Source organism: Leuciscus leuciscus (genome assembly GCF_965113295.1).
Source record: "Leuciscus leuciscus genome assembly, chromosome: 15".
NCBI lineage: Eukaryota > Metazoa > Chordata > Actinopteri > Cypriniformes > Leuciscidae > Leuciscus > Leuciscus leuciscus.
Window position 1 is genome coordinate 13,892,376 of NC_138739.1, and position 27,336 is coordinate 13,919,711.

Consider the following 27,336-nt stretch of genomic DNA (forward strand, 5'->3'; position numbering starts at 1 on the left):
CTCATAACTTTTGACATAAAAATAACCACGAAAACGAACCTCTCCCCCTTGCTTCTCTGAGCGGCCCTTTTTATCCATGGCTTGTGAAACAGGAAGCCTATGCGAACGCCACTTCTCTCTCTCCCGCACCTGCCATACATTAGCGCTAATCAGGCCGGGCAATATTCCTGCCACACCCGGAACCGGAGTGGGATGTGTTGCCCACAAATCATTCCCTCGGGAAACTCGTGACTCATCAAAGGGTTCCGCTCGCTGAGCGTTTTTGTCACCCGTGACATACTACTTCATTTTCTACTATAAACAGCTGTGTGCTTATATTTTCACTCACGGACGTCTGACCTCCACGGAGAGGAAATGAACCAGAAAAACGTGAAAGAGGGCGGAGCCTCCGAGCACACCTACTTATTACATAATCGCCACGGACCAATGGCAGTACGAAGGTTCAAAGGAACTTTACCAGAAAGTTCGATTTAGTAAGCTGTTTCGAAATCCCAAAATGAACTCCAAACAAAGATAGTTTTGACCTGATTTTGTTCGAAATAACCTCACATCGGTTAGTTCTTCGATTTAGTTTGAAGTGTATCGGGGCCTTAAAGGCGAATGTCAACCAGCACGAGGATTCGGCGCCTGCATGCAAGTAAATATCTGTCTATATCAGCAGGTATCAATAGTCTATATTCATCATTCTTAAAGGGAAACTGAAACCAAGACTGTATATACAAAGCTTAAACAAAGCAGTGCTGGCTTATCGTTTTGAATATTTTATGCTTACTTTGGCCTACTAAAAAGCTGTTGTGTGAAGGCATTAACTGTGAGATTCATTGTGAAGCCCTTAACCGTGAGATTCAGGACAGGAAGAAGCCCCTTCACCTAGAAAATAAACACAAATGCACTATATACACACTCTTCATCTCGTCTCGGAAGAAAACCAACCACAGCAGGTTTCTGTCTGACTCAGAGGATGAGCTGCTAGAGCAGACATTAACTAGACATGTATCAGACTTTTCACTGAACAATTGAAGAAAATGATTCACATGTTTGTTTTGTTCTGTTTGTGCTGGTGGCGTCTGACTGGTAAGTTATCGTTTTTTAGGGGGGAGTTTTGGCTTAATATCAGTAACATTCTTCACAGATGTTAAAAGTCATGGAAAATAATGTAAATTGCTATGACCATCCAGTGAAGACTTCTCCATTATGCCACTTTCAAATATCTGGCCAGGCCCAGCCGGCATGACTTGGGACAGGGTCTGGAAATCACAATATTTAAATTCCCTGATATTTGCAAGTTTTTCCTGATAGTTAATCAATGTATCAATGGTGCTTTGACTAGAGACTCAAGCTAAATTTTGAGCCAGTTGCTCATGTGAGAGTCAGTTCTGAGAAGCGATCGGAAAGCCTTAGAAAACTGTTTAATTAACACTAGAAGTGCCAGAATTCCATAACTACTAGAACTGCCGCAAGCGGTCATTTTGACCGCTATATTCCAAACTCTATATCTTTAATGATAAATACCCAATTGAGAGATTAATGCATTTATTGTATTAATATGTCTTTAAAAAACAAAACAACACCAAACTGTACATTTAAACAAGTTTAATTATACATTTATAAATAAATAATATCCGTAGATGTCCTGAACAAAATGACGGAGTAGCCCATATTTGTTTACACAGTTCGATCGCGTCGCGCCCGCCGACACACACACACACACACACACACACACACACACACACCCCCCAACCATATTCCAGTATTGCAATCTTGACATTGCAGCCTGTTCATTATAGCCACAATAACATATAATAATAAAATAGTCAACCTAACATAAAAATTCCACTGCTCTGTTTGTAGCCTAGGCTAGCCTACACTTCGTACCATTTTGCGCATGTGAAGAGGATGATTTTTTCCGTCGATATTGGAACGTGAGTGAAGTACAAAGCCTATAATAAAGAAATAGTTTACCATCCAAATACATCGCAAATGTTGAAACATTTTGATTCTAATTAGAAAGTTACGTGAGCCTAACGCCGCTTACTTTCACTTTCGCTTATAACGCATTTCATTTTGGCTTGTTTATAGTTATTTTTTCATTCTTGTTCTGTTCTGAATATCATTACATTTAAATGATTTGTTGTTGAATATGTTTAGTGTATTTTTAACCACATTTTATTGTTGTGTATATTGGTATAGCCTATAATAATACCGCGAAATTCCGTGCGGTCAATATGACCGTCTGTGGCCGAAATAGGTAAATATGTTCATTTGTTTTTTTGCCTTATGTGTAATTTATATGAAAAACATTTTAAATGAAAATACAGACACTTTTAGGAAAAGTCAGGTACCAGCAGGATTGTATTTATTTTTTCAACAAAGTTATTGCAGATATAAAATTCAAAACGGTCAAAATGACCGCCATGGCCGTTCTAGTGTTAAGAGATATGAATGTAGAGCGGAAGCAAACCGTAAATAATGATAAAAAGTGCTGAGCATGAGAGGTGTGAAGGCACACGCCACAAGGCAGGCTAAAGAAATGCGCCTTTTATGTATATATAATTAAATCAATATTTAATATATATTTCAAATATTGTATGCTGTCAAAAATTAAGCATCCTACGAATGCTTGAGCATCATACGAAGCTCATAGCTTCATACAATTATTGTGATGTAGCAGATGTTTAAAACTCCATTAATATCATGTTCATATATCAGAAGTGTCAATCTGTGTAAAATCTGTTTGCTCTCCAGGTGTGTTTGGTGATTCAGTGTCAGTGATGGAGGGAGATTCAGTTACTCTAAACACTGATGTTACTGAAATACGTAAAGATGATGACGTACTGTGGAAATTTGGAGCTGAAAAATCTCTGATAGCTAAAATGAATAAAAAGAAGCAAATCTTCTCCACATATGATGATGTTCCTAATGGGAGATTCAGAGACAGACTGAAGCTGGACGATCAAACTGGATCTCTGACCATCACAAACACCACAACTGAACATACTGGAGTTTATCAACTAGATATAAGTGGAGCGAAAAAATCATCAAAAACATTAAATGTTTCTGTCTATGGTGAGTAGAGACGTCATTTTGTCGTTATTAAAGAAATATTCAGCATGAATTCAACTCGATCAACAGCATCTGTGGCACTGATTATAAAAAAAAGTTTTTTAAAAAGAAAATGTTTTATAGCAAAACTCAAGGTTAAGTCAATGTGATTTTTGGAGGACTTAAAAAAGGCCCTTCCATTAATTCTTCTGTTAAACATTGTGCATCAGGTCTCTTATGAGGCTACTAAGAGCGACGAGCCGGTCCCAAATCGAGGGTGAGCGTGACTCGCCACTCTCGTCTTGCGCCTCACATCTCTCAGCAGGACTGGGTTTGGGCCGGGTGATCGATAGCCCCTCCCCTTGAGTGGGGCGAGAAAGGAACTGGACGAACGGTCCCATAATCTGATTGCAACTGCAACTGTGTTAACCGAGCCGCCAAACAGCCCGGAAGGTGAAAGCATCGAGCAGGAATGTTCGGTCTCTGTCTTGGATGCCAGTTAGTTTCAACCACAGATGTCTCTCTGTGGCGACCAGAACACCATTGAACAGTCGCTTTAGTTACATGGAGAGAAAAATCTGTGGCTCAACGAAGCTCAGAGAACGACTCTTTGTCGATTGAACCACCCGCTCTCAAATCCTTTAACAGGTCAGCCTGGTACAACTGTTACACCACTACATCTTGCAGCCTGAGCTGCTCCCTGAAACTCTTTCCCCACCAGTGTAGAGGTTGTTCTGAACTGCTAAAGTGTGGAGAGTTGGTTTCTTTAATAATGCTGCAGACTCTTCTACCTGAGGCATCATCGTATAACCACGTGCATTCACACCCACGATAGCCGAATATGTCGACAGCGAAGGCACTAAGACACGCGATGTGTAAGGTTTCCCTCATGAGTGAGTTAACTCACTATGAAGGTCCTCAAAGAAGGGAGAAGCTGCTCACTGCAGAGCAAATGGGTGGAGCTTACATCTAGCTGGATGTCTAGCGAGGAGGAGCTAATGTAATTTGGGCCTAATGGGTGGAGCTATAATATCTAACCACACCCTAACCTTATGCACAACTCTATCCCTCCACCATCCCTTAGACGTTCAGAGAGGTGGAGCTGGACTAATCCCATCCCATTGGATGTCCACTCTGCAGTGAGTATCACTTGAAAGAAGGGGAGAGACCGATGTTGAGGTCCCTCCTTGTGGCCACCGGACAGAAATCTGTTCTCCAGTCTAGAGTGTTTGGGGGGCTCTTGTTCCCACGGCCAGTCTAAGGGTGTGTTCACACTTGTAGTTCGGTTGGTTCGTTTGGTCCGGACCAAAACAAATAATTTCGTTTTTTAACGCTTCTGGAGGATGTTTTCATGTCACGGGACTTACCGAACATCCAAAACAATGCTGTGTTCTGGGCGAAATACGCTCATTGTATATGCGTAACCTGCATAATATGCTATTCTGATCAGCTGAGAACTTGTGAAGAGCTTATAAAATGTGTAAAGGAGTCAAAACAGCAGCAGGAATCCCTCCATCACACACAAACGAAGATCTGCTGTGAGGAGACGTGGTTCTGATGCCTGTACCGAACTGTGATGGGCAACATCGCGACTATGACGAGGAAAAAAAGGTATGCTTGAGTATTCTTTTCTTTTTAGGGTCTCATCATCCTGTTTTTTCGTTTACATGTCTTTGGTCCGTGTTGCGTTGATATGAACCAGGGTTCGTTTGGAAGCTGATCGCGACCCATCTTTTCTATGGTTTCGGTCCGCTTGTTTGGTGGCACCAGGATTCAGATGGCAGCATTCACACTTATTCAAATGAACCGCACTAACAGAGCAATCACCAGGTGTCTTTTAAATCCAAATAAACATGCTAAGTGTAAAGACAACCTAATTGTAGTCTGGACACTGCATGAGTAGTGAGTAATTCCTCTTGCACTTTGTCACAAGAGAAACAAGAGATTCAGTGTGCTCCCTCTGAGCCGATGAGGTGCCAGGGCACGCTTTGGAGTCTGGCAAAGGGAAATCCCCATCTGGAGAGAGAGCGTGAGCGATAGGGGCAGACCCGTCTCTCGCCCAGAACGACGCGCGAGCCCCACGGTCGCATTGTGGGTGCTAGCACTTGGAAAAAAGATAATCGAGCGCGAAGCACTTTAACTGTGAATGTATCACAATGCTCACCATGCTCAAACGCAAGGGCAGCATGCTCTTCGTATTCAGGCACACACCCTTTACCTAGGGTGACCACCCGTCCCGCGTAGCGCGTGCGCGCTCAGCGTTTGAAGCCCAATTCATGTGTCCCGCAAATTGAGGCCGCGTCACGCATAATCTATGCTTGCTCAAAAAAAAAGTTATATCCTCGAGCCCCAGGCAGCCAAACGAACATTACTTGACAGTTCAACACGCTATTGTTGCCACACCCACCCTTCAGTTGAACTGCTGACTAGGTTGTTGTCAACTTTTTCGTGACAGCGCACGCATGCGCATACCAGACACACTGGGAAGGAACTTTTAGATTTGCGCTTTCCAATTTGAAAAATGGAGAAAGAGACTGAGTCTGAGAGGCACCACCATCATCAATTAAAAAGAGAAGGTGTGGGTACAAGAAAGACTGGGAAAATGAATATTTGTGGCCGAAAGGTGTTGAGGGGGATACCGAGAGGGCTTTTTGTGACCTTTGCAAAACGTTCTTCTCAATCGACATGGAGGGGAATACGATGTCAATCGTATTTTTTTTTAAATATTTTTTTAACTGTTCCTGTGGTGTTGAGCAACTACAATTCCTGTTAATCCTATAATTTTATATTATAATTTATTTAAAGTGAATAAATTGTAATGAAAAATAAATCAAATTAAATAGTAAATATTAAGTGGTGTATGTCAATTCACTGAATGTTCCAAATATTATGAATCTTTATTTAGAAAAAAAACAAAAAACATTGGTTGGCCTATTCATGAGCATACATCAGCCATTACACGTTTAGGGGAATAGGGCATTATTAATATACCATGTAAGGTGGTATGTGCTAGAAATGGGTAAACTTCTATCAGTGAGTCTGCCCGTGAGGTGGGGGCACCGCCGCGCCAGGCAGTGTCCCACATTGTCCCTCAGAAACATACCCCTTGTCCCCCCTTGGGCTTATTAGCAGGTGGTCACCCTACCTTTACCTTGTGTGACGCTCATTTTTTTTTTTTCGCTAGAGACGCAAAGAAATGTCTGCCTGTCAAGAGAGTGACAGAATTAGTAACACACACACACACACACACACACACACACACACACACACACACACACACACACCGCAGACTTCAGACACAACTCGGACAGATGTATTCTGCAGAAGTTCTCTGATGACTCTGCCATTGTTGGCCTCATCACTGAGGATGATGATGCAGAGTACAGAGGACTAATACAGAACTTTGTGGACTGGTGTCAGCGAAATCACCTCCGGATCAACACGGGGAAGAACAGGGAGATGGAGGTCAATTTTCGCAGACGGCGGCCTGCTCTCCCCCTCTGGTGAACATCCAGGGAAGGGATATTGAGAGAGTGGACACTTATAAGTACCTGGGTGTTCACTTAAATAACAAGCTGGACTGGACTCCTAACACTAATGCTCTGTACAAGAGGGGTCAGAGCAGACTGTACTTCCTGAGGAGGCTAAGGTCCTTTGGAGTGACAGGGCCCCTCCTTAAGACGTTCTATGACTCTGTGGTGGCATCAGCCATCCTCTATGCTGTGGCCTGCTGGAGCAGCAGCATTACTGAGAGGGATATAAAAAAGTTGAATAAGGTGATCAAGAAATCCAGCTCTGTCCTGGGCTGTTCTCTGGACTCAGTAAGGGAGGTAGGAGTAGACAGAAGGGTCCTGGCTAAATTGACAGCTATGCTGATCCATGAGTCTCACCCACTGCACTATACTCTGTCAGCCCTGGAGAGTAGCTTCAGTGACAGGCTGCGCCATCCCCGCTGTGTGAGGGAGAGATACCGCAGATCTTTCCTACCAGCGGCCGTCAGATTGTACAACGAACACTGTTGACTGTTGACTTTGGACTCTTTTATTTTTATTTTATTATTTTATATTTATATTTACATCACATGTCCCATATAGCGTGCTATACCTGACTTATGTGTATTGACCTTTTAATAGTTTTTTATAATATCAGTATTTATTATGCCGCAGGACACTGTATAGCCTATTTTAGTCCGTTGTTATTGTATAGAAATTTCTGACTTTATTTGTGAGAACGGCATTTCTTTGTTTAATACGTGGCTATGCTATTTGTACATTTATCTATCTTTGTCCTGTCTTTCTATCTCTGTCCTTTATCTACTGTTGCAAACCGTAATTTCCCCATTGTGGGACAAATAAAGGTTTTTCTTATCTTATCTTATCTTACCTCTGATGGTGATGCATTCCAATGGCATCACCGTCAGAGGTTCAAGTTCAAGGCCAATTTCATTGGTGTGTTTGCACACATTCTTCATAGCCGGTCACACACAAAGTGTTCCCATAGCGCTACTAACAGCACATCATAGAGAGAAGCTTTTAAAATGGAACTGCGTTTTTTTGATGCGCTGTTCGTTTTAAACTTCAGAAATGGTAAAAGGGCACAATTATGTCCCATGGTCCGGATGAAACCAATGACGGTCCACCATTTGAATACCACCGCCCTAAACACTCACGCAAAACATTGAGCTGGAAAAAAGATGTCAATACTCCTCTTCATTCTCTTGTTTTCTAGCTCGTCTGCCTGTTCCTGTCATCATCAGTAACTCTTCACACTGTTCTTCATCATCATCATCATCAAACTGTTCATTGGTGTGTTCATCAGTGTTGAATGTGAGTGATGCGACTCTCTCCTGGTACAAAGGAATCAGTGTATTGTCCAGCATCAGTGTGTGTGATCTCAGCATCAGTCTCTCTCTACCTCTGGAGGTGGAATATCAGGATAAAAACACCTACAGCTGTGTGCTGAACAATCCCATCAGCAACCAGACCACACATCTGGACATCAACACACTCTGTCACACATGTGCAGGTACCACAGCACTGATGATATATGTGTGTATTTACTGACCTGATCTCGGTCTTCTGGTGTAGATCACACTGACGCATTCACTTACATTAATGTCTCTCTTCAGACATTACAACACAGTCTCCTTCTTCTCCTCTTCAGTCTCAGTGTCTCTGATAGTGTTGATCTCTGCCGCTTCTGGAGGATCTCTGTTGATTGTACTTGCAGTCATTGGGATCTTCTGTATCTGCAGGAAATGTAGAAAAACAGGTCAGGAGTGCAAACAATTAATATGTTAAAATATGTATATTTTATAAGGCACAGATTTCAATATTTGATTGAAAACTTTGTTGTTAACATGTATGCATTATGTTACTGTTAATGCAGTTCAGGCCCAGGAGAAAGACATGAATACTTCTGCATTGTGTAAACCAACAAGACGAAATAAGGTGAGATCATTCTGTGATGAAAAGGCAAGAAGTTGATGCAGTCAGTTAATCTGTTAATTTTGGTGTTTCATTATATGCATCAGACGATCAGTGAACAGATGTGGATGCTCAACCTTGTTAATTATTACCTTCAGGAGGAAAGACTAGAAGGATGTTTTTATGCTTTTTACACTACTGTTTTCACTGCAGTGTAAATACTGACATACAGTATTTCCATTTTGCAGACCTTTAAATTAATTTTCCCCAATAACAATAAAATATTTTTTATAGGCTATTCAATGATAAAAAAAAAGTCTTAATTTACTCACCGTACTGTTATGAGTTTCTTTTTGGCAGTATGCCAGCCTCAGTCATGATTCAATTACATTGCATGTTTATACATACAATGAAAGTGATCTGTACACTCCGTTTGCAGTGTGTATGCGGTGCGTGTTGCAGTGTTTGTGTTGTTGAGGAGCAGCACGTGCCATTGAGCTTTCACATGCTTGTGTTTGCAGCGCGCAACCAATCCGCGGCTTTACCACAAACATTTATTCACTATTTTTATCTGAAATACAAAAGTTTTTATCAGCAACTTTTATTTAAAAAAAAAAAGAAAAGTTTTGTTAGCGTTACGATTCTCTTTGTACACAGTACAGTTACACTTCTTTAGATATTAAGCTGCTCAAGGAAGTGACAAAATGTTTAAAATTACTTTTCTAAAGTTAAAAGCACCAACATTTTAAATTAAAACTTACAATTGACAAAACATTTTCATTTGTATTTAAATCTTTAAGAAATCCTGTGCATCATTTTTTATTTATTTAATTATATTTATAGCGCCTTTAACCAAGGCGCTGAACAATTTTTAAACTAAACAGTACATTGTACACAGTAATAAATAGCTTGTTGTTTTTTCCACCTCCTAGAAGAGATGAGTAGTACCATCCATTGGTTCCCGGGGGAGGATTTTATGTAGGCCTACATTTTAGGGTGGGTGATGTCACTAACCCGTGCTGTCCCTACCAGCCGTTAGTCCTTACAAATCAATTTCTTTAAAAGAAAATATCTCCATTTGCTTTGATCTTCACATGTTGTTTATGCTCAAACAGCAACATTACACACTAACTAAAGTTAGAAAAGTGAAATCATAATCAACCACCCCTTTAACATGTGTAGCCTATGGAAAACGGAGTGTGAAACAGCCAGGCGTAACTGAAAGTCTCAAATTTATGCAAATGATGGGCGATAACCAAAGGTTAGGTCACCTAGGCTACAATCAATTGAAATGTTCAAATTTTAAAAACTATGCCCAGCCAAATAAATAATTTTACAGACACTTTAATAGGGTTTAGTGAAGCCTACATAAAATGTTATTAGGCTATACATTTTTACAAAAGTATTTAAACTTTTGCTCTTGATTGACTGTATATTTTTTTCTTGCAGAAATCAAAGGAGGCCGTGTATGAAAATATCACCCCAAAACGGTGATCAAATACAACATCTCTGCTTTTTCCTCTGACTCTGGTTTGCTTTCACTTTTTTTTTTTTCATCTAAGGTTTTTTTTTTTTTTTTTGGCTTTTGCACATACATTAGCCTACACTCTCATAAGATCTATTGTTATGTCTGAAATTGTGTTGCTGTGTATTAGTTTAATTTAGTGGTGCACAAAAGGCACAGAAACTGAACTAAATGTTCTATTTTTAGCTCAACACACATAGAAACTTTATTACAGTTTGATCTCATCCCTCACTGTTCTGTAGCCTATATCACTTGGTCTACTCCTGTTTAAATAAATAGACAATTGAATATGGAATGCATAGTTTACAGGATATCACAGATAATCATGGATATTTTGGCAAATTCAGCACAAGCACATCATCGCTCTCTAGTGTCCAAATCATAAAATCACATATCTCTAATAATAGTGCTACTTTTACCCAATAGAGTCCGCTATGAATAAATAAGCGGAAAATATTGAGTGATGGGAGCTTTCGAAACACGCTTCAAGCTTCGAAACCTTTGTGAATCATTTGTTTCGAACAATGAGACTGCCAAAGTCACTTTTTCCCTCTGTCAAAGTCACATGATTTCAGTAGGATGGGATTCCGTTACGTCATAAAATAACACATATTATAAAGACACTTTTTTATTGGATGCAACTGTATGATTTATTAATTGCCTTTAATAGGTTACACCTTCAATAGAACGTTTATGGGTTTGTAAAAGGTGTTTATGCATGTTTGGACTGAGTTTGTGTTGTATTTACACTGTTGTGACCAGCAGGGGTCACCAGCGTGTGGAGATTCCAACGATTCAAAACAGTGAATCATTATTTCGAAGCAATGGTTCAATTGATTCAAAGTTTCACTATATAATAAACTAAATAAGACCTAACTGATCAATACGCTACCTTCGGATGCCTGTTTATTATAATAATTATAATAACAAATTCAATTAAACACAGATTACTTTAGTTTATTATAATAAAAATAGCCTACATATTTACTGTAGTGATGGAAAATCACACCAGCAGAACATCAACACATTCCTGCTATAGGACCAGAAGACAGACCTGAAGCTGTAATGATAAATAGATACAGTTATTGTTATTGTAGATTGACTGTCTTTGTAAACTCATATTATGATGTTTGATGTATGTATGATATAAAGTATGATGAATTTAACTCGTTGTACAGACTAATCAAAATGCTTCATTATTGCCTTTGTTATGTGTCATTATATATTGCTCGAAATAAAAAATAAAATAAATTCATTCATTCATATTTACTGTCATCACGTGTGGCGCCATCTGGTGGTGAATAACAGCAGCTAAAAAAGCATTACAGCACAATGCAACCGTTATTTCAGACTAGGAATCATGTGACAATGAAAATTGTGTCACAATGTGAAGGTGATAGAGATGATCTCATCTGTGTTATGTTTTAATACTGAGTCAGAGCTCACGCTTTCATTTATTTTTATCACTCTATTTTAACATCCTCAATGCTGTGAACTTGTACTCACTAATGACAGAAACACGAAGCACTGAAGTAGAGAAATATGTCTGGAGTTATAATGTAACATACAAACAAATAAAAAGAACATTATTGATTCACACATTCAATCAGACACGTTAATGAATCTATTGGATGATCTTGTGGAATCTAATGAACGTCATATAAACCACATCCTGATTCACACCCCATACAATCAGATAGTATTCAATAAACCACAATAACACCAGTTTCTCAGGCTTCAGCTGTTTCTGTGTACTGTTGCGTTCAGATCAAGGACTTTTAGTTTGAAATCTCTCTCTTTCTGTGTTTTCTTCCTGTTAATCTGTTCCTTTATTACCCATTTCACTCACTGCCTGGTGTCTTGTTTATTCTTTGTAAATATAGTTATAGTCCTGTAGTTTATCTGAGCACGTGTCACAGGGTGTGTGTGTGTGTTTACCCTTTTTGATAAATACCACTTTGAAAATAGATCCACGCTTCAACTCAGTCCTTCAAACCAAGCTCTTGACAGACTGTTTTTTTCCCATATGGTGGAAATTTGAAAGAAAAGAAAAAGAAACCCATTCTAAACGTTTGAACAGTTAAATATGATAATTGTGTTACTGTTTCTCTCCCTCTGTCAAACAGTTGCTTGTCTTGTTAGTTTTTTCTCCAGTAGATTAAAGTGTCTCAAATCTGATAATAGCAGGACAGGAAGAAGCTCTTCACCAGCAAGCTAAACACACACACACACACACACACACTCACACTCACTGAACGCACACTCTCACATGCAAGATGTTTGTCCACCCAACAGACAAAACCACATTTCTGTAGAAAACCGACCTCAGGAGTTTCATTCTGACTCAGAAGATGAACTTCAGTAAAACTGCCACTGTGAGGTGATGGCAGACGATTTTATCTGTACTTTGGGTTTTTCCATTCACTAAAAATGTGGAAAAAATATGCATAATTTAAAAATCAGTGGTTAGGCTTTCTGGCATTTCTAAAAAAAACTTGCAAATAAAGTCAATATTCTATGATTTGTAATTTTCCAGTCAGAGATCCAGTCATATTATGATTTGTCCAATTTTTATTTCTTAGCAGCAGACAATTAAATAATAAATGAAGAGTAAAATGAATTCATCCATAAACAGGATTAAAAGTTTAATAAAGAAACTGTGTAAAATGAACAGTTAAAACACTTTTCACTAAAGACAAAAACATAACTTTTGAAAAGTGTTTTCACACTCTGAGGTGTTAGCCCGTATCCTGCAAGATGTTCAGATACAGTAACATTCGTTTACCACTTTACTGAGACATGCAGGTGAGCATTTGTGGTCTACTTACAGTCTTTTGGCCTCATCTAAACAGCAAGCACAAAAGTTCACCCTAAGACATTCAGCTACATGTGAGGCATTAATACAGTAAAAGAAAGGTATTAAACATACATTTAATAGTAAAATCATCAAAATGATAATGAGAAACACATCAACATGATAATTATTTGTTAAAATATGATATTTGAGTAAATGATAAAACATAAGCCAGAAATATTTATATTTTTTCTTTTTCTGATTCATCAACCTTCATTAAACTGACAAAAGTACAAAGAAAAGATTTCCAGTGCTTTCACTGACCAACTTATATTTATTTTGTAAATATGAACACATTTTGATTTTGATGGCTGCAACATATTCCAAAAAAAGTTAGGACAGACGCATGTTTACCACTGTGTCACATCACTTTTCCTTGAGTAACAGAGATCCAAGTTTCATTTCTTGATGCATTTCTTGATGCATTCTTGATTCAGTATTATGTATGGAAGATGGTGAAACACTTTGTAATCCTGCATTGAGAAATGTGATTTTTGAATTGTTTGAGAATTCTCTCATGATATTTGGCACAAAGTGGTGAGCCATTAACCCATATTTGGCGGATGCTTCTTTTTATACCCAAATATGATGCCCTCACCTTTCACCAGTTCACCTACATATTGTGGGCTGTTCCAAAACAGTTTAACTTGGATGTTGCTGCTGGAAGAGGTGTTAGTGAGGCCAGCAGGGAGCGCTCACCCTGTGGTCTGTGTGGGTCCTAACGCCCCAGTGTAGTGACGGGGACAATATACTGTCAAAGAGCACCATCCTTCAGATGAGACATTAAACCAAGGTCCTGACTCTCTGTGGTCATTAAAAATCCCATGATGTCCTTCGAAAGAGTATTAGGGGTGTAACCCGGGTGTCCTGGCCAAATTTGCCCCTTGGCCTCTGTCCATCATGGCCTCCTAATCACCTCCATATACTGACCGGCTTCATCACTGTCTCCTCTCCACCAGTAAGCTGGTGTGTGGTGGGGGTTCTGGCGCAGCATGGCTGCCGTGGCATCATCCTGGGCTGTGTTCCAGTCCACTTTTAGACACGCACTTGCAAACTTCCCTAAGCACTTCCCCATTTTGAAGTGCGTTCCACTTCGTGAAGTGGACGAGGGAAGATTATATGAACAGACCCTCGTTCCCTCGATTCTGACCGAGGGACTATGTCTACTTCATATGTAGCCTACACTTCAGACAGCTCCATATACCACAACGCAACACGAGTGTGACGTCAACGCATATTGTGTTTAATTTACCCCACCACAAACAACTCTATGATATATTAATTATAAAAAAAAAATCTAAACAACTCAAACACACCTATATATATATATATATATATATTAGGGTGACCATACATCCTGTTTAACCAGGACATATCTGGCCAGGATTTCCCGGGATTCGGCTTTTGCTTTCTACAGTCACCATTCATTATGTTTACATTATTACGTTATTTGACACTGACACGTACGTGCCAGCTTTGCAGGTCATGCATTCTGATTCACACGGATCCCGATCGAGACGAAAACACAGGAATTTTCTTAGCAATGCTAGAACGCACATCAACCGATCACTTGTTTAACGTTCATGTAAACACTACATTCAGATTAACCAATCGGAATTAATTCAGTAGGCTACTACTGAATCAAAAGGTGTACATGTAAACAAAATGAATGGCGACGAGAAAGCAAAAGCCGAATCGCGGATATTTTGGTCGATCTCGAAATCCCGGCCGGACATGACCTGGAATATGGTCACCCTAATATATATATATATAGAATGCTGCATTAAACAATTTCGTAATAAAAAATAAAATAAATAAATCAACCCTATAGTGGATTCTAAGTGATCAAGGGCTTTAGCACGTTCCAATTCAGCCTATAGCAAAGTTTACGCCAGTAGTGGCACTCGTGTCATGTAAGCAATGACGTACAGCCGAGTGAACGAGACAGAGGGAAGTTAGCTAGTGAAGGGCATGACAATTTTGGAGTGGAACGCAACCCAGGTGGATGCTGCAAATTGGTGGTGGTTGAGGAGATTCCCCCCTTCCATGTAAAGCGATTTGAGTAGAAAAGCGCTATATAAATGCATCTGTCCTAAATTTATTTGAAGTGCATGCAGCCATCAAATAAAGCAATAAGCCCCACGAAGCCATGTTTTACAGTGGATTTAGAACAGCTAAGGGGCGTTTTTAGGCACGACGTGGAGCACATTCGTTTTATAAAACGATTACTCCATAAAAATATTCATATTAATATTTATTTTATTCATAAAATAAACACCAGCAACAAAAAATATAACGTTATAATAGAATGTATTCCTCCGCCAAGCAATGTAGTTCCAAAGAGGTTGCCAAGCAACACATGCAGCAACAAAACATCGCAGACGGCAGTTGCGCAGTAACACTAATGTAATGCGCTCACAGCTGTGTGTTTGTTGAGTAATTTACAACAGCTTCAAACACGGCTCAACCAATCAGAATGTTTTATAAATCCAAATTTGTTTATGTTTACAAAATACACACTGAAAACATTGGTCTTTTTTTCTTTGTACGAATTTCTTTGTACTTTGTACTTAATCGATAGCCTGGTTGACAGCAGACCCTTGTCAGTTGTAACTGAGAGTGGGTCTGGGGAAGGTTCGTTCACACACAGTCCATTTACAAAGGGGCGTCACCAACGGACATTGCTCAAATGCCTCTGGGCGCAACTGGATAGACCTAAAACCTGCTTCAACGTCACTGAGCTGACGTCATCATGTAAAGCCCTCAACGTTTGTGATTTGTGTCTCGATTTGGAAAAATTGGAAATGGGCTTGAATGGGCTCTTGGCCAGACGGACTTGCAGAGCAAATCTCAAATTGGCCGGAAGTACGTCAGGGTTTTTCCAGGCAACTTAATCGACTCTTTGTCAATTAAACGTGAAGTAGAAATGTCTCAATTTAAGTGTACATATTACTACCAATATGGTACATATTAGTACCTTTTGAATAGGTAGCGCCCCAGTGCCAGCTTCTGTGCATTTTTGTACCTTTTCTGACAGTGTAGTTGCCTGACTGCACTGTGGCACTACCTATTCAAAAGGTATACATGTACCATTTTGGTAGTAATATGTATACTTTGGGCACTTATGTGTACATTTACGATATACACCCTTAAAGGAATAATTAAAGGGGTGGTATAATGCCCTTTTCACAAGATGTAAAATATATCTATGATGTCCCCAGAGTGTGTGTGTGAAGTTTTAGCGCAAAATACCCCACAGATATTTTTATATAGCAAGTTAAAGTTGTCACTTTTTCAGGGTTTGCAAAAACGCACCGTTTTGTGCCTGGCCCTTTAAATGCAAATGAGCTGCTGCAGAGGGTGGGGTTTCAAGAGCTCGTGTCTGTTAGCAGCTGCTGTTACCTCACGCAGACACTAAAATGACAGAAACTGTTCTGCCTTTAATGTTAAACGGAGTCAGATAAGGATGGAGAGACTCAAGAAGAAGTGACAACATGTAGAATGCAACAGGACGTCTCTGAATGGTTAGTTGATGAATTTATGTTGCTGATGTGGAGTTAACTATCTTCAATTAGGATATTCTGTCATGATAAATCTATAAATTGCTCATATATGAACTGTTGTTCATAACTGTACAGTCACAAATGTACTCTTATACAACAACTTTTCCTCTTCTCAACATGGACTGCGTGTTCCCGGGGGCGGGGTTTATGTAAATTCTAGGGTTAGTGATGTCACTAACCCGAGAGGAATGTCGTGTAGTCCCAACCAGCCGTTTGTTATAGTCCTTTTCTTTAAAAGCAAATATCTCCCTCTGCTTTGAACTTTGAGCGTCGTAACTTTGCAGATGTTGTTTATGCTCAAACAGCAACATTACACACTAACTACAGTTAGAAAAGTGAAATCATAATCAACCACCCCTTTAACTTTAAAATCACACAGTTGATGTACCCCCATTGATTTCCATAGTATGAAAAAAAAAATATTATTTTTTTCCTACTATGGAAGTCAATGCGGCACATCAACTGTCTGATTACTGATATTCTTCAAAATATTTTCCTTTGTGTTCAGCCGAAGAAATAAATTCATACAGGTTTGAAACAACTTGAGGATGAGTAAATGATGACAGAATTTCCATTTTTAAGTGAACTATTCCTTTAAGGGGTAAATAAGGTAGGCTACCTCTAGAAAGCGTACCACCACAGTGAAAGCTTTTACACCATGTTTTCTGAGAGTATCGTACAAAAAGCAAGTTCAATGACAAAAATAAGGAATATTTTGCCCATTAAGAACAGTTAAAGTCTTAATAACAGCAAGATGAACTAGTATAGTATATTATGTAAATGCAGGTTTGTGAAACTAGGAGGGTCACACTGTGTCGTGGGAGGATTCACAGAATACATAACACTTCTGCTGTATGTTTAGCAGGAAGTTTCATTAGATCAGACTCAAAACTAGAACATGTTTCACATGTTTGTTTTCTGTCCATGCTGGTGGAATCTGATCGGTGAGTTATAAAAACATTTTCATGGCTTAATTTCATGTTTTCTCTGTTTGATCTCAGTATCTCTGTTACGGTAGCATTTGGCAGTTTACAGTAGCAGTTTATGAATACATTTGACATTTTACACATTTTATTTTTCTTTATCTGAGTCAAAGGAATGTCCATATTGCGGTGATATACAGATATAAGATATACATTTAATTTAGTTCTTATTGGTGCAATAGTTAAGTGATCCAAACAGTGCTGAGAGTTTTTGCATGTAAATGATCAAATCTACAGCTGATTTCAGGCTTTGTAAACCATCAGAATCTTTAATCTGTGTAAAATCTGTTTGTTCATCAGGTGTGTTTGGTGAATCACTGTCAGTGATGGAGGGAGATTCTGTCACTCTAAACACTGATGATACTGAAATACGTGAAAATGATGATGTACTGTGGAAATATGGAGCTGAAAACTCTACCATAGCTAAAATGAATAAAAAGAAGCAAATCTTCTCCACATATGATGATGTTCCTGATTGGAGATTCAGAGACAGACTGAAGCTGGACAATCAAACTGGATCTCTGACCATCACACAAACCACAACTGAACATACTGGAGTTTATAAACTAGATATAAGTGGAGCAAAAAAATCATCAAAAACATTCAATGTTTCTGTCTATGGTGAGACGTCATTTATCTAAGCATCCATATTTTATTCATAGGTTAAATAATTTTAAAGTTTGAGATGACAGACACATTCAGAGACCGTGAACACACTAAACACTCAACACAAAGTATATTACACTGATTTACTACAATTCACAACACCTAAACTAGACTGAATGTTCATGTTTCTCTTTATTCTCTCATGTTTTCCAGCTCGTCTGCCTGTTCCTGTCATCAGTAACTCTTCACAATGTTCTTCATCATCATCATCATGCTCACTGGTGTGTTCATCAGTGTTGAATGTGTGTGATGTGACTCTCTCCTGGTACAAAGGAATCAGTGTATTGTCCAGCATCAGTGTGTGTGATCTCAGCATCAGTCTCTCTCTACCTCTGGAGGTGGAATATCAGGATAAAAACACCTACAGCTGTGTGCTGAACAATCCCATCAGCAACCAGACCACACATCTGGACATCAACACACTCTGTCACACATGTGCAGGTACCACAGCACTGATCATATATGTGTGTATTTACTGACCTGATCTCTGTCTTCTGTTCTAGATCAGACTGATGCATTCACTCACACTAATGACTCTCTCCTTCAGTTCCTCCAGTCTCAGTGTCTCTGATAGTGTTGATCTCTGCTGGATCTCTGATGATTGTTGCTACAGTTGTGATCTTCTGGATCTGCAGGAAATGTAGAACAATTGACACAGAAGGCAAGTATTACTGCTTTTAAATAAGTAATATAACAAATACTATTTTGAAAATATGCTCTAAACCAGTCGACTGATTTAATCAATTAAGTAAAACTATTCTCATAATTTTGAAGTTAAACATTATACAAAACCAAACTAAAATGTGTAGTTATTCTCTGTAGATTACACTCATATCATAATGCATGTCTATTTCTATATACCGGTAATGACAACGTTGCTCGTCTCACTCGAACAAAGACAGATTCTGCATTTCTCAAACTGCATCAACACTGCTTCCAAAAACTTAAAAAAGCGTTTTCAATTTTATGAACTCTCTTACATGCTGGTGTTCAAATTAAAGTCTATATGAATGATGATTTTTGTTGTGCTTGTTGAGCCTAAAAGCTGATTAAAAATACCTTACTTTTGTCAAACATCCCATTTGATTTGATTTATGTGTAAAGAATGTCTAAAAAATTTATGACGAACACATTTTTTAAGGAACATTTTGTGTGGTAAATTCAATTTGTTAATGCCATTTTTAAAAACTGCAGTTAAACATTTATTTATTTAAGTTTGAAAGCCCTAATAATAACATGAATATTGTGAAAAACCACATTTTTAAGATTGGATTTTGATATTTTAATGCTCACAGTTCTATTATTGTTCAAACAGTTGAGACTTGTGAAGATGAGATCACTTACGCTGAGACAACATTCGACAAAAGAAGCGCACAGAAATCGGTGAGACAATATATTGTTCATTTGTTGAGTATTTGTACAATTTCATCAGAGAATCAAATGTAGATCAGTGTGTGCACATTTGATTTTGTCTTTATAATATAGAAGCTCATTTTCACCACATAAGATTGTGCTTCAGGTGTAGTAGAGAGAGAGAGACACAAATCATGAAGTGGACTATAATTGAGGAGCATAATTCAATTATTAAAATTCCAATCTTGGTCTTGGTCATGAAAAATTCAAAATTATAAGTTATTATAAGGTAAGAAAATATCACATACAAAGTTGAAATTGTGACTTTTTGTCAAAATTACAGTAGGCTATGACATACTAATTTTTACTTTTTTATTTTTGGATTTTTTAATGTAATGATATCGACTTTCTGTGTCACAATTTTGACTTATGTCTTAACTCTAATTTACCAGAGCATTTTTCTTATGTGGTGGAAATGTGCATCCATATTATAATGATCTATCACATAAATCTCAAACACAACAGCACCGTCAGATGTTTTGTTACTTTGAAAAAAAAACATAACATTTATTATTATTATTATATCTTGTCTTATGCATTTTTTTACAGAAAGTTGAAGAGGAGGATTGTGTAGATTATGCACCAATCGCAACGAGAAGATGATCAAACTTTAGTCTTTTTCTGAGTACAAGACCCAGATTGTGATCACTTCACTGGATCCTCCTGCAACGGCCTCAGACTCTAATGCCTGGCTCACACTACAGGAGTTTTAGGCCGATTTATGCCCGATTTCCCCCTCCCGAGAATCGGAGAAAAAATCTTGTCGAGGACCTTGATCGGTTCCGATGTTCGGCGCAGATTATCTGGTAATGTGAGGTGTTCACAGATCGAATCTTGCACCTCCCGATCTGCTCTCACACAAATCGGGCTCGCCCCGATCATATCAAACATGTTTGATATTTAAGATTTTAAATCGGGATGAGCAAGTCTGTGATTACGTCAGTGCTGTCAAAATAGCCAGGAAACAAGTAGGGCTGTCGTGCTGAAGGAATTTCCCTTGAGATAATTTTGAGTGACTCAACTCGATATGCGTTTTTATCTCCATTTATTTATTGCTAAATAAATGAGTGTTACGCTGTGGTCAGCAGGCACAAAGACGAGTACATGTTCATGAAACCGAAAGTAAAAAGCGCGTTAAAACGAAGTGGATTAAAATGAAGATACAACACGTCAAAATAAGGGTCGGGGGTCCACATAATATAATAAACACAACATAAACATGACAATGAGCTTGTTAGACCATTGTTATATAACAGTTAATTCCTTGAATCTCACTTTACGAGAGGCTTTCTGCTGATATTTTTACCAGTATTGACATTGAAAGTTTCTGCGCATTAGAGACTGTCACTCAGTCATTAAACTGTTCATTCAACGGAAATGTAAAAATGCGGATGCATTCACAGATAGGTGCTAGATGTAATGAAACAAGCTGTTAATTATTTTAATATTTAATTTAAACTTTGAGCTCCACTTTACAAGACTCTGAGCAGGACAACGCTAAAGCTGATGCGTCACTCCATGATCAACGCCGGCATTGATTTTTTATTGTATTGACCAGCGCTGACGCCATTCATGAGAAATATCCTTAAAAGGATGATTTTTGAAAGATTTCGCTTTCCTTGGTCAGGGCTACCTTTTCACCAATATGACTTGATATGAAGGCACACCCGTCGTTTTGGGCGGCCAGGGGGCTGTGCCCGCCCCCAAAAATGCTTGTGTTTTTTTGTGCTATTTGTTAAAATATTATAATGTTATTTTTTTCCATTCAGGCTATGTTGATTATGAAAAGTGAACAGCACGAGTAAGATATGATGTGCAATGTATCGGGAGACATAGAGTGGGTCAGACATGATTTTGACCACTTCATTACGTTTTGCTTTGTAGAAAGCCTTTCTTTAAAGTGAATTTCGTTTTGTATAAATTGTTTCTTAATTTATATAATTTTTTTATCAACCAATTGCCAATTGCCTGGAAGCAAATATAGCAGACAATAATCATGCAACATGACATAGAGGCGCCTGCGCTGTCGCATTGCTCGTGAACTGGAGCGCATCTCATCATAAATTAACCGAAACTCAGTGTATGCCTGAGAAATACATCGAATCTTTAAATGTCTTTAAACGAAACAATTCAAAACGAAAAGAAATAGGCTACTCTCTGATTATGTAATCCATGTGCATTTCTCTCTATATAGGCGCGTTCACTACGGAGATGGCGATCGTCAACTTCATCTTTGCAGCCGACAGAAAACACTAGTTTATTAATAAAAATCAATGCACGCGTCACCGGATTTACAAATGCACATCTAGCTTGTTGCACGCTTGTTGTCGAAATAACGAGATATTATGTTGAAATAACATTATTAGCCTAATAAATCTTTAATCAATATTTGATTGAATGCTGAATGCTGTGCTTGGTAAATTTAATAAAATTAATACTTTAATTGTGACAATTAAAATAATTGAATATTAAATATTAAGTGGCCAATTTTTGTAATAGTATGGGCTCGGGTAGGGTCGGGCTTGATTTTTTTGGGCCCGATCTAAGCTCTTAACTCAAAGTAGCCTACCGGTAGGTTCAAAGTCTCTGTGCGTGTGTGTGTGTGTGTGTGTGTGTGTGTGTGTGTGTGTGTGTGTGTGTGTGTGTCTCATGGCAATGCATGTCCCATATGTTTCCATGCTTTTCCACTTCAGATCTGCTGCGTGAGATCACGTGAGGCGCTTCCTCTGGCACGATAATCTTAATAACATTTTGTAGTGTGTGGTGCACCGCGATTTTCAAACCTTGTAGTGTGAGCATGTTTAAGATTTGAGGGACGAAAATCTGCAAAGATTCTCCTTAAGTGTGTGCTGCAACCAGATTTAAAAATCGGTTAGGATTTTAAAACTCCTGTAGTGTGAGCCAGGCATTAGGGCCCTATTTTAAGGATCTAAGCTCATGGTCTAAAGTGCATGGTGCAAGTGCACTTAGTGCATGTCCGAATCCACTTTTGCTAGTTTAACGACGGGAAAAATGCTCTGCGCGCCCAGCGCATAGTCTAAAAGGGTTATCTCTATTCTCTTAATGAGTAATGGGTAAGTTTTGGGCGTAAAGTGAAATAAACCAATCAGAGTCTCATCTCCCATTCCCTTTGCAAGCGAAAAGACTGAACGCTTCTCCAGAGAAGAAACAGATCTGCTCATGCGTGAGGTTAAAACGCAAGCAGACCATCGAAGTGGAAAAAGTGTGCGCACGTTGTCATAATCTATTCAACAGTCTATTTCAGTCGCCTCAAAATAGCAACATGCCAACAGACCAGCTTTGCTATTTAAACAACGTGGGACGTGTAAATGATAACTGCATCGGGCTGAAACTTGCATTGCACCGGGTGTATGATAGGGCCCTTAGTCAATGGTTGAGTTTGACTAACAATGGATTCATTAAAAGATCTCATAAAAACATCAAAGGTGGAGGGTCATTTTGTGTTGCTGCTTCTATGGTACTCTCTACCCCTCACTCTCCATAACATTTCGTCTACTTTCAAGACCCAGCTAAAAACATACAGTATCTGTTTGATATGTATTTTCAATAATGTGGCCTTATGTGTGTGCATTATATGCATATTCGTAATGTACTAAGCAGCCTTGAGCAATGTAAAGGCGTTATATAAATAAAACTTATAACTTGTTAAAAGTCTTTGTGTTTCAAGGTTAAGTATTCATTAGAGTGTTTACATTTTTACTCGTACAATGCAAGATGTAGATGCAACTAAAGGAACAGACACCTTGCTGATGTCTCTATTTATGTCAGTACAGAAATGTGGTTTGATCTGTAGAAGAACAGCTTGTGCACGAGCACATTTCTGCTGCTGGACGTGTGTGTTTGTCTCTAAGGTGTGGTTGAGGTTTTTGTTTCCATCCCTGCTTACATGAAACCATTATGACTTCTGGTCAACAGAGAAACTACTTTACAACACACCGGTGATACTGAACCCATCAATGCTGATGTTTTACAAAAAGTTCTCAAATCAAACAGAGATATTGTTCGAAATAAGAAAATATATGCCTTGTGTGCATATGCATCATGATCCTTTTTACTTATACACTGTATATCTTATGCATATCTCATCTTATACACAGCACAATCATGCAGTTAAGCAGTGCTAGTTTCAGTTGTTTTTCTAGCTGTAACACTTCCTTCTAAGAAGAACTTTTCTTGATACCTTTTTTTTCGTATAAAGGTCATCCTATTTTGTTCTGCCAATGTTTCGGTCATTATTTTAAGAATAAATGCAAGGTATGATTTACAATTTATGTTTGTTAATAACTGACTTCTTTTTCATCAGTTTTAGGAGAAACTAACAATGCTAACAAACTTTTTTTAGTAGCATAACAGCACATGTCCACAGGTAAACAAATAAGGTATAAACTTAAATGAAATGTTTTGTTTTATGTAATATGACACTGGTGGGAGTGGCCACACGTCAAAGCAGGACTCACTCAAGGTGAAATATAGAAAAATATTTGACATTCAGATTTTTAATTTCTAACTTAAACACTAAATGTAAACTGTTACACACACACACACACACACTGTTTAAAAATGTGTCAGTTTTTTGTAAGTTGTTAAGTAATCACTGCAAGTGAATCACTGGTGAAACATCTGTTATAATACTATAAATAACTAGTTTTAAAATGTAGAAATAGGCCTTTTCCTATACACAATGGTGTAGTTAAATCTAACAGCCTCTGTATTGAGCGCCATCTAGTGTTCAAAATAAGACTTCACATCTAGAACAATAATACTAGGGTTTTTTCTGTGTTTGTTTATCGGTCCAGCTAGCCAACCTGTGATCTCTGTGATCTTCTGTCTCTATATGGCTCAGGTCTCTCCTTCAATGCAAGTCTGTGGGACTCTTTTTCTCCCCTGTTTATCGTCCAGTAAGGGAAAATGGTGAGAAGTACACAATGGATGATAAATAATATATAATATGCATAGTACAAGCCATTTGCATACAGCATGATCCAGTATCATAACCAGGAATCAGCGGCACCATATAATATAAGTATATTAAATAAGCTTTTAAAGTGACAGTTATAATACATGCTGCTTCTCCCAGACAGGCAACTGGGAGAAAGTGGACATCGACTGAGGCCATACACCAAGCAAAATCTGCTCTCAGACATGGAGACATTATAGGACAGGTGCAGCAGGGAAGAGGGTTTTTGGACTCGGGACAAGCCGACCCATAAGGTACAAGGCAACATCTGCCCAGAGAAGAAAGCTGGTAATGCCGAGGTCCGGCAGCAAGAGGAGGCAGAGAGGCGGTCTCGCAGTCCAAACAGGGACAGTGGAATAACTGGGAAAATGTGAACTCACCTGGAAGGATCTTTGGGAAATGGAAGGGAACAGACTGTGCTTCATCATCAGAGACACCTACGATCTTCTTCCCAGACCCAAGAACATAAACCAGTGGACTGGAGAAGATCCTGTCCTCTCAGTCAAACCCCAGCAACGCTTAGGCAGATCCTCGTCAGCTGCAAAGTCTTTGCCAAGGCCGTTACAGCTAGAGGCACAGTCAGGTCCTGGGACAACTGGAGATTATCCTGGAAGTAAGGAGAACCACCACCAATACCCTTCCTCCTCCAAAGCATGGATTCTCAAAATCCACTGCCTTCATAAGAGCAGGCTTCATCACTTCCAGTGAAGCCAACAAGCGTGCCGCACAAGTGCTGAAAAGTGAAGCCAAAGCTTCTCGATCGCCCCCCAGGTGGCTGGTCCCAGTATAGGTCATAAACCCCACCCTACTTCTCTAAACTAAGTAGTCCAACTGACTTTTTGGGGGAATTTTGGGAGGAGATTTGGAGTTTCAACTTCAATTTCTACATGTCCATAACTGTTTATTTCACACTGACACGAGATGCTCTGCAATAAACTTTGTACTAACCGTCTCTGTGGGAGTGAGGGCGGGACCTTGATATCACAGCTAAACTTCACGCTCACTACTGAGCAGAATTAGGTCCCAAATCAGTGCAAGATGTCAGCGCAATATTAGGACTTTGGACTTTGACTTTCACCAATGGAAGAGAGTGAAGGGGTGTCGAGTCGTCCATCTTTTTTTACAGTCTATGGAAGCCAACTACAAAAAAAAGTAATCGACCCTGCTGGACGATTTCCCCGGGACTGGAAAATGCAAGTTGATCTAGACCGGAAACTCAGTTAATCACAACTAACTTCAGGCCGGACCTGATCCTGTGGTTAACCTCGCAAAAGTCCCTGTTCATTGTGGAATGAACTGTGCCATGGGAGGCTACAATTAGTGAAGCGAATGAATGTAAAAGGCTGAAGTACTCAGTCCTAGCAGAAGTACAATGGGGCTGGCAAACCCAGTTGATCCCAGTAGAGGTTGCTTGCAGAGGTTTTGTAGCAGGAACAACCAGTGAACTGAAGGGGTTGGGAGTCAGAGGACAGGCCTTCTGACAAGCTGTTAGGTCACTGTCAGAGGCTGCTGAGCAAAGCAGAAACTGGCTGTGGATAATCGGAAGGATCTCAAATGGGCCACAAAATGACCATGAGGGGTAAAAGCAGAGGGGAGCGCACCTGGGACACCAGGTGTTGCTTTTGAGCCCTTTGGAGGTGTCGTGGGCATATCAACGAAACACCAAGAAACGAGGGTGTCCATCTAATGACCCCAATGAAGTGATTACTACCCCCCACTCAAGATGTTAAGAAATTGCTGATTATTCTAAGGGATTGTGCTACAGTATCAAGTTCTCTATGCTCAACACACGGTTGAATGGCTAGTTGGTTTGAGTAAAGGTCAAAAGTTGAGGTCCTTTGATATGTTTGATACTTTTCTGCATTAATCATTAGTTGTATCATATTGTTATGATATTGAACTGATTAATGGCTCCATCTGGTGTGTTTTTGAAGAACAGCATCATCACTGTGCACTCAACAGGAAACACTATTCTAGTGATGATATGTGTGACCCATCAGGATGTGCGTTCAACACTTTATTGGTGGATTTTAACATTCCTTAAAGGTTACATATCATGAAAATCTGACTTTTCTCGTTTTTAAGTGCAACAATCTGTCCCCGGTGCATCTACATACCCAGAAAACGTGAAAATTTACGTCAACTTGTGTAAAAGTTAAACATGCATGACGGTACATGCAATTCGATGAGATGAATCAATGTAACTCCACAACAACTGCATGGTATACATATATACCATTCAGAAATGTCCAGGTGCGTCTAAAAGTTAAACCTCTTCCTGAGTCTCTCCGTAAGGCTGCACTCACTACTGGTTATCTCTGAGATTTTGGAAAAGTGAGAATATTTGCGTGTTTTGTCATTGCTGGAGTATCTGAAGCTTATGTAAAGGATCGAATGGAGGCGGGGAGAAGCAGTTCATTTGCATTTAAAGGGACACACGTGAAAATGGCGCGTTTTTGCTCACACTCAAAAAGGGGTAAATTTGACCAGCTATAATACGTGATCTGTGGGTTTTTTTTAGCTGAAATTTCAAAGACACATTCTGGGAACACCGTCGATTTATATTACATCTTGTGAAAAGGGGCAAAAAATTTCACCTTTAAAGAAAATGCAGTGAAAGAGTAAATTACACTTACTAATGACAGAAACATTGAAGCTCTTTATGATTATGATCTGTAGTTTATAGAGTCCAGAGTCTCTGATTCTGGTGTTTGTGATGGTCAGAGATCCAGTCTGATGATCCAGCTTCAGTCTGTAAATGAAACACATGCAAACAAACAGCAGAAGATCATCATTGATTCACACTTTCACTCTCAGACAAACATAAATGAGTCTCATGATCTTGAACAACTTAATGCACATTCAACTCACATCCTGATTTCTAAG

General features: G+C 39.0%; 3 protein-coding genes and 1 long non-coding RNA gene across 4 annotated transcripts in view; 3 read left to right on the top strand and 1 right to left on the bottom strand.

Annotated features, from left to right (window-relative positions):
• The window catches only part of LOC309476075 (uncharacterized protein), a 110,470-nt gene that overhangs the window by 3,973 nt on the left and 79,161 nt on the right, over positions 1-27,336 (top strand). The window lies entirely within an intron of this gene.
• On the top strand, positions 40-3,397 carry LOC309476315 (uncharacterized protein). The gene is made up of 3 exons (XM_082139610.1): positions 40-1,074; positions 2,746-3,066; positions 3,273-3,397. The coding sequence occupies exons 1-3, from the start codon at positions 1,026-1,028 to the stop codon at positions 3,281-3,283; spliced, it is 381 nt and encodes a 126-aa protein (XP_081995736.1). The 5' UTR covers positions 40-1,025; the 3' UTR covers positions 3,284-3,397.
• On the top strand, positions 16,493-18,538 carry LOC309474961 (uncharacterized protein; the record flags this gene model as incomplete). Its single annotated transcript, XM_082137580.1, has 3 exons — positions 16,493-17,354; positions 17,694-18,014; positions 18,213-18,538. Exons 1-3 carry the CDS (start codon positions 17,309-17,311, stop codon positions 18,536-18,538), a joined length of 693 nt encoding a protein of 230 aa, XP_081993706.1. The 5' UTR covers positions 16,493-17,308.
• The window catches only part of LOC309476472, a 32,023-nt gene continuing 23,273 nt past the window's right edge, over positions 18,587-27,336 (bottom strand). The window contains exons 2-3 of the long non-coding RNA XR_014198184.1: positions 24,831-24,988; positions 18,587-18,688 (exon numbers count right to left, since the gene is read on the bottom strand). This is a non-coding gene — a long non-coding RNA (uncharacterized lncRNA). The remainder of the gene's footprint in view (positions 18,689-24,830; positions 24,989-27,336) is intronic.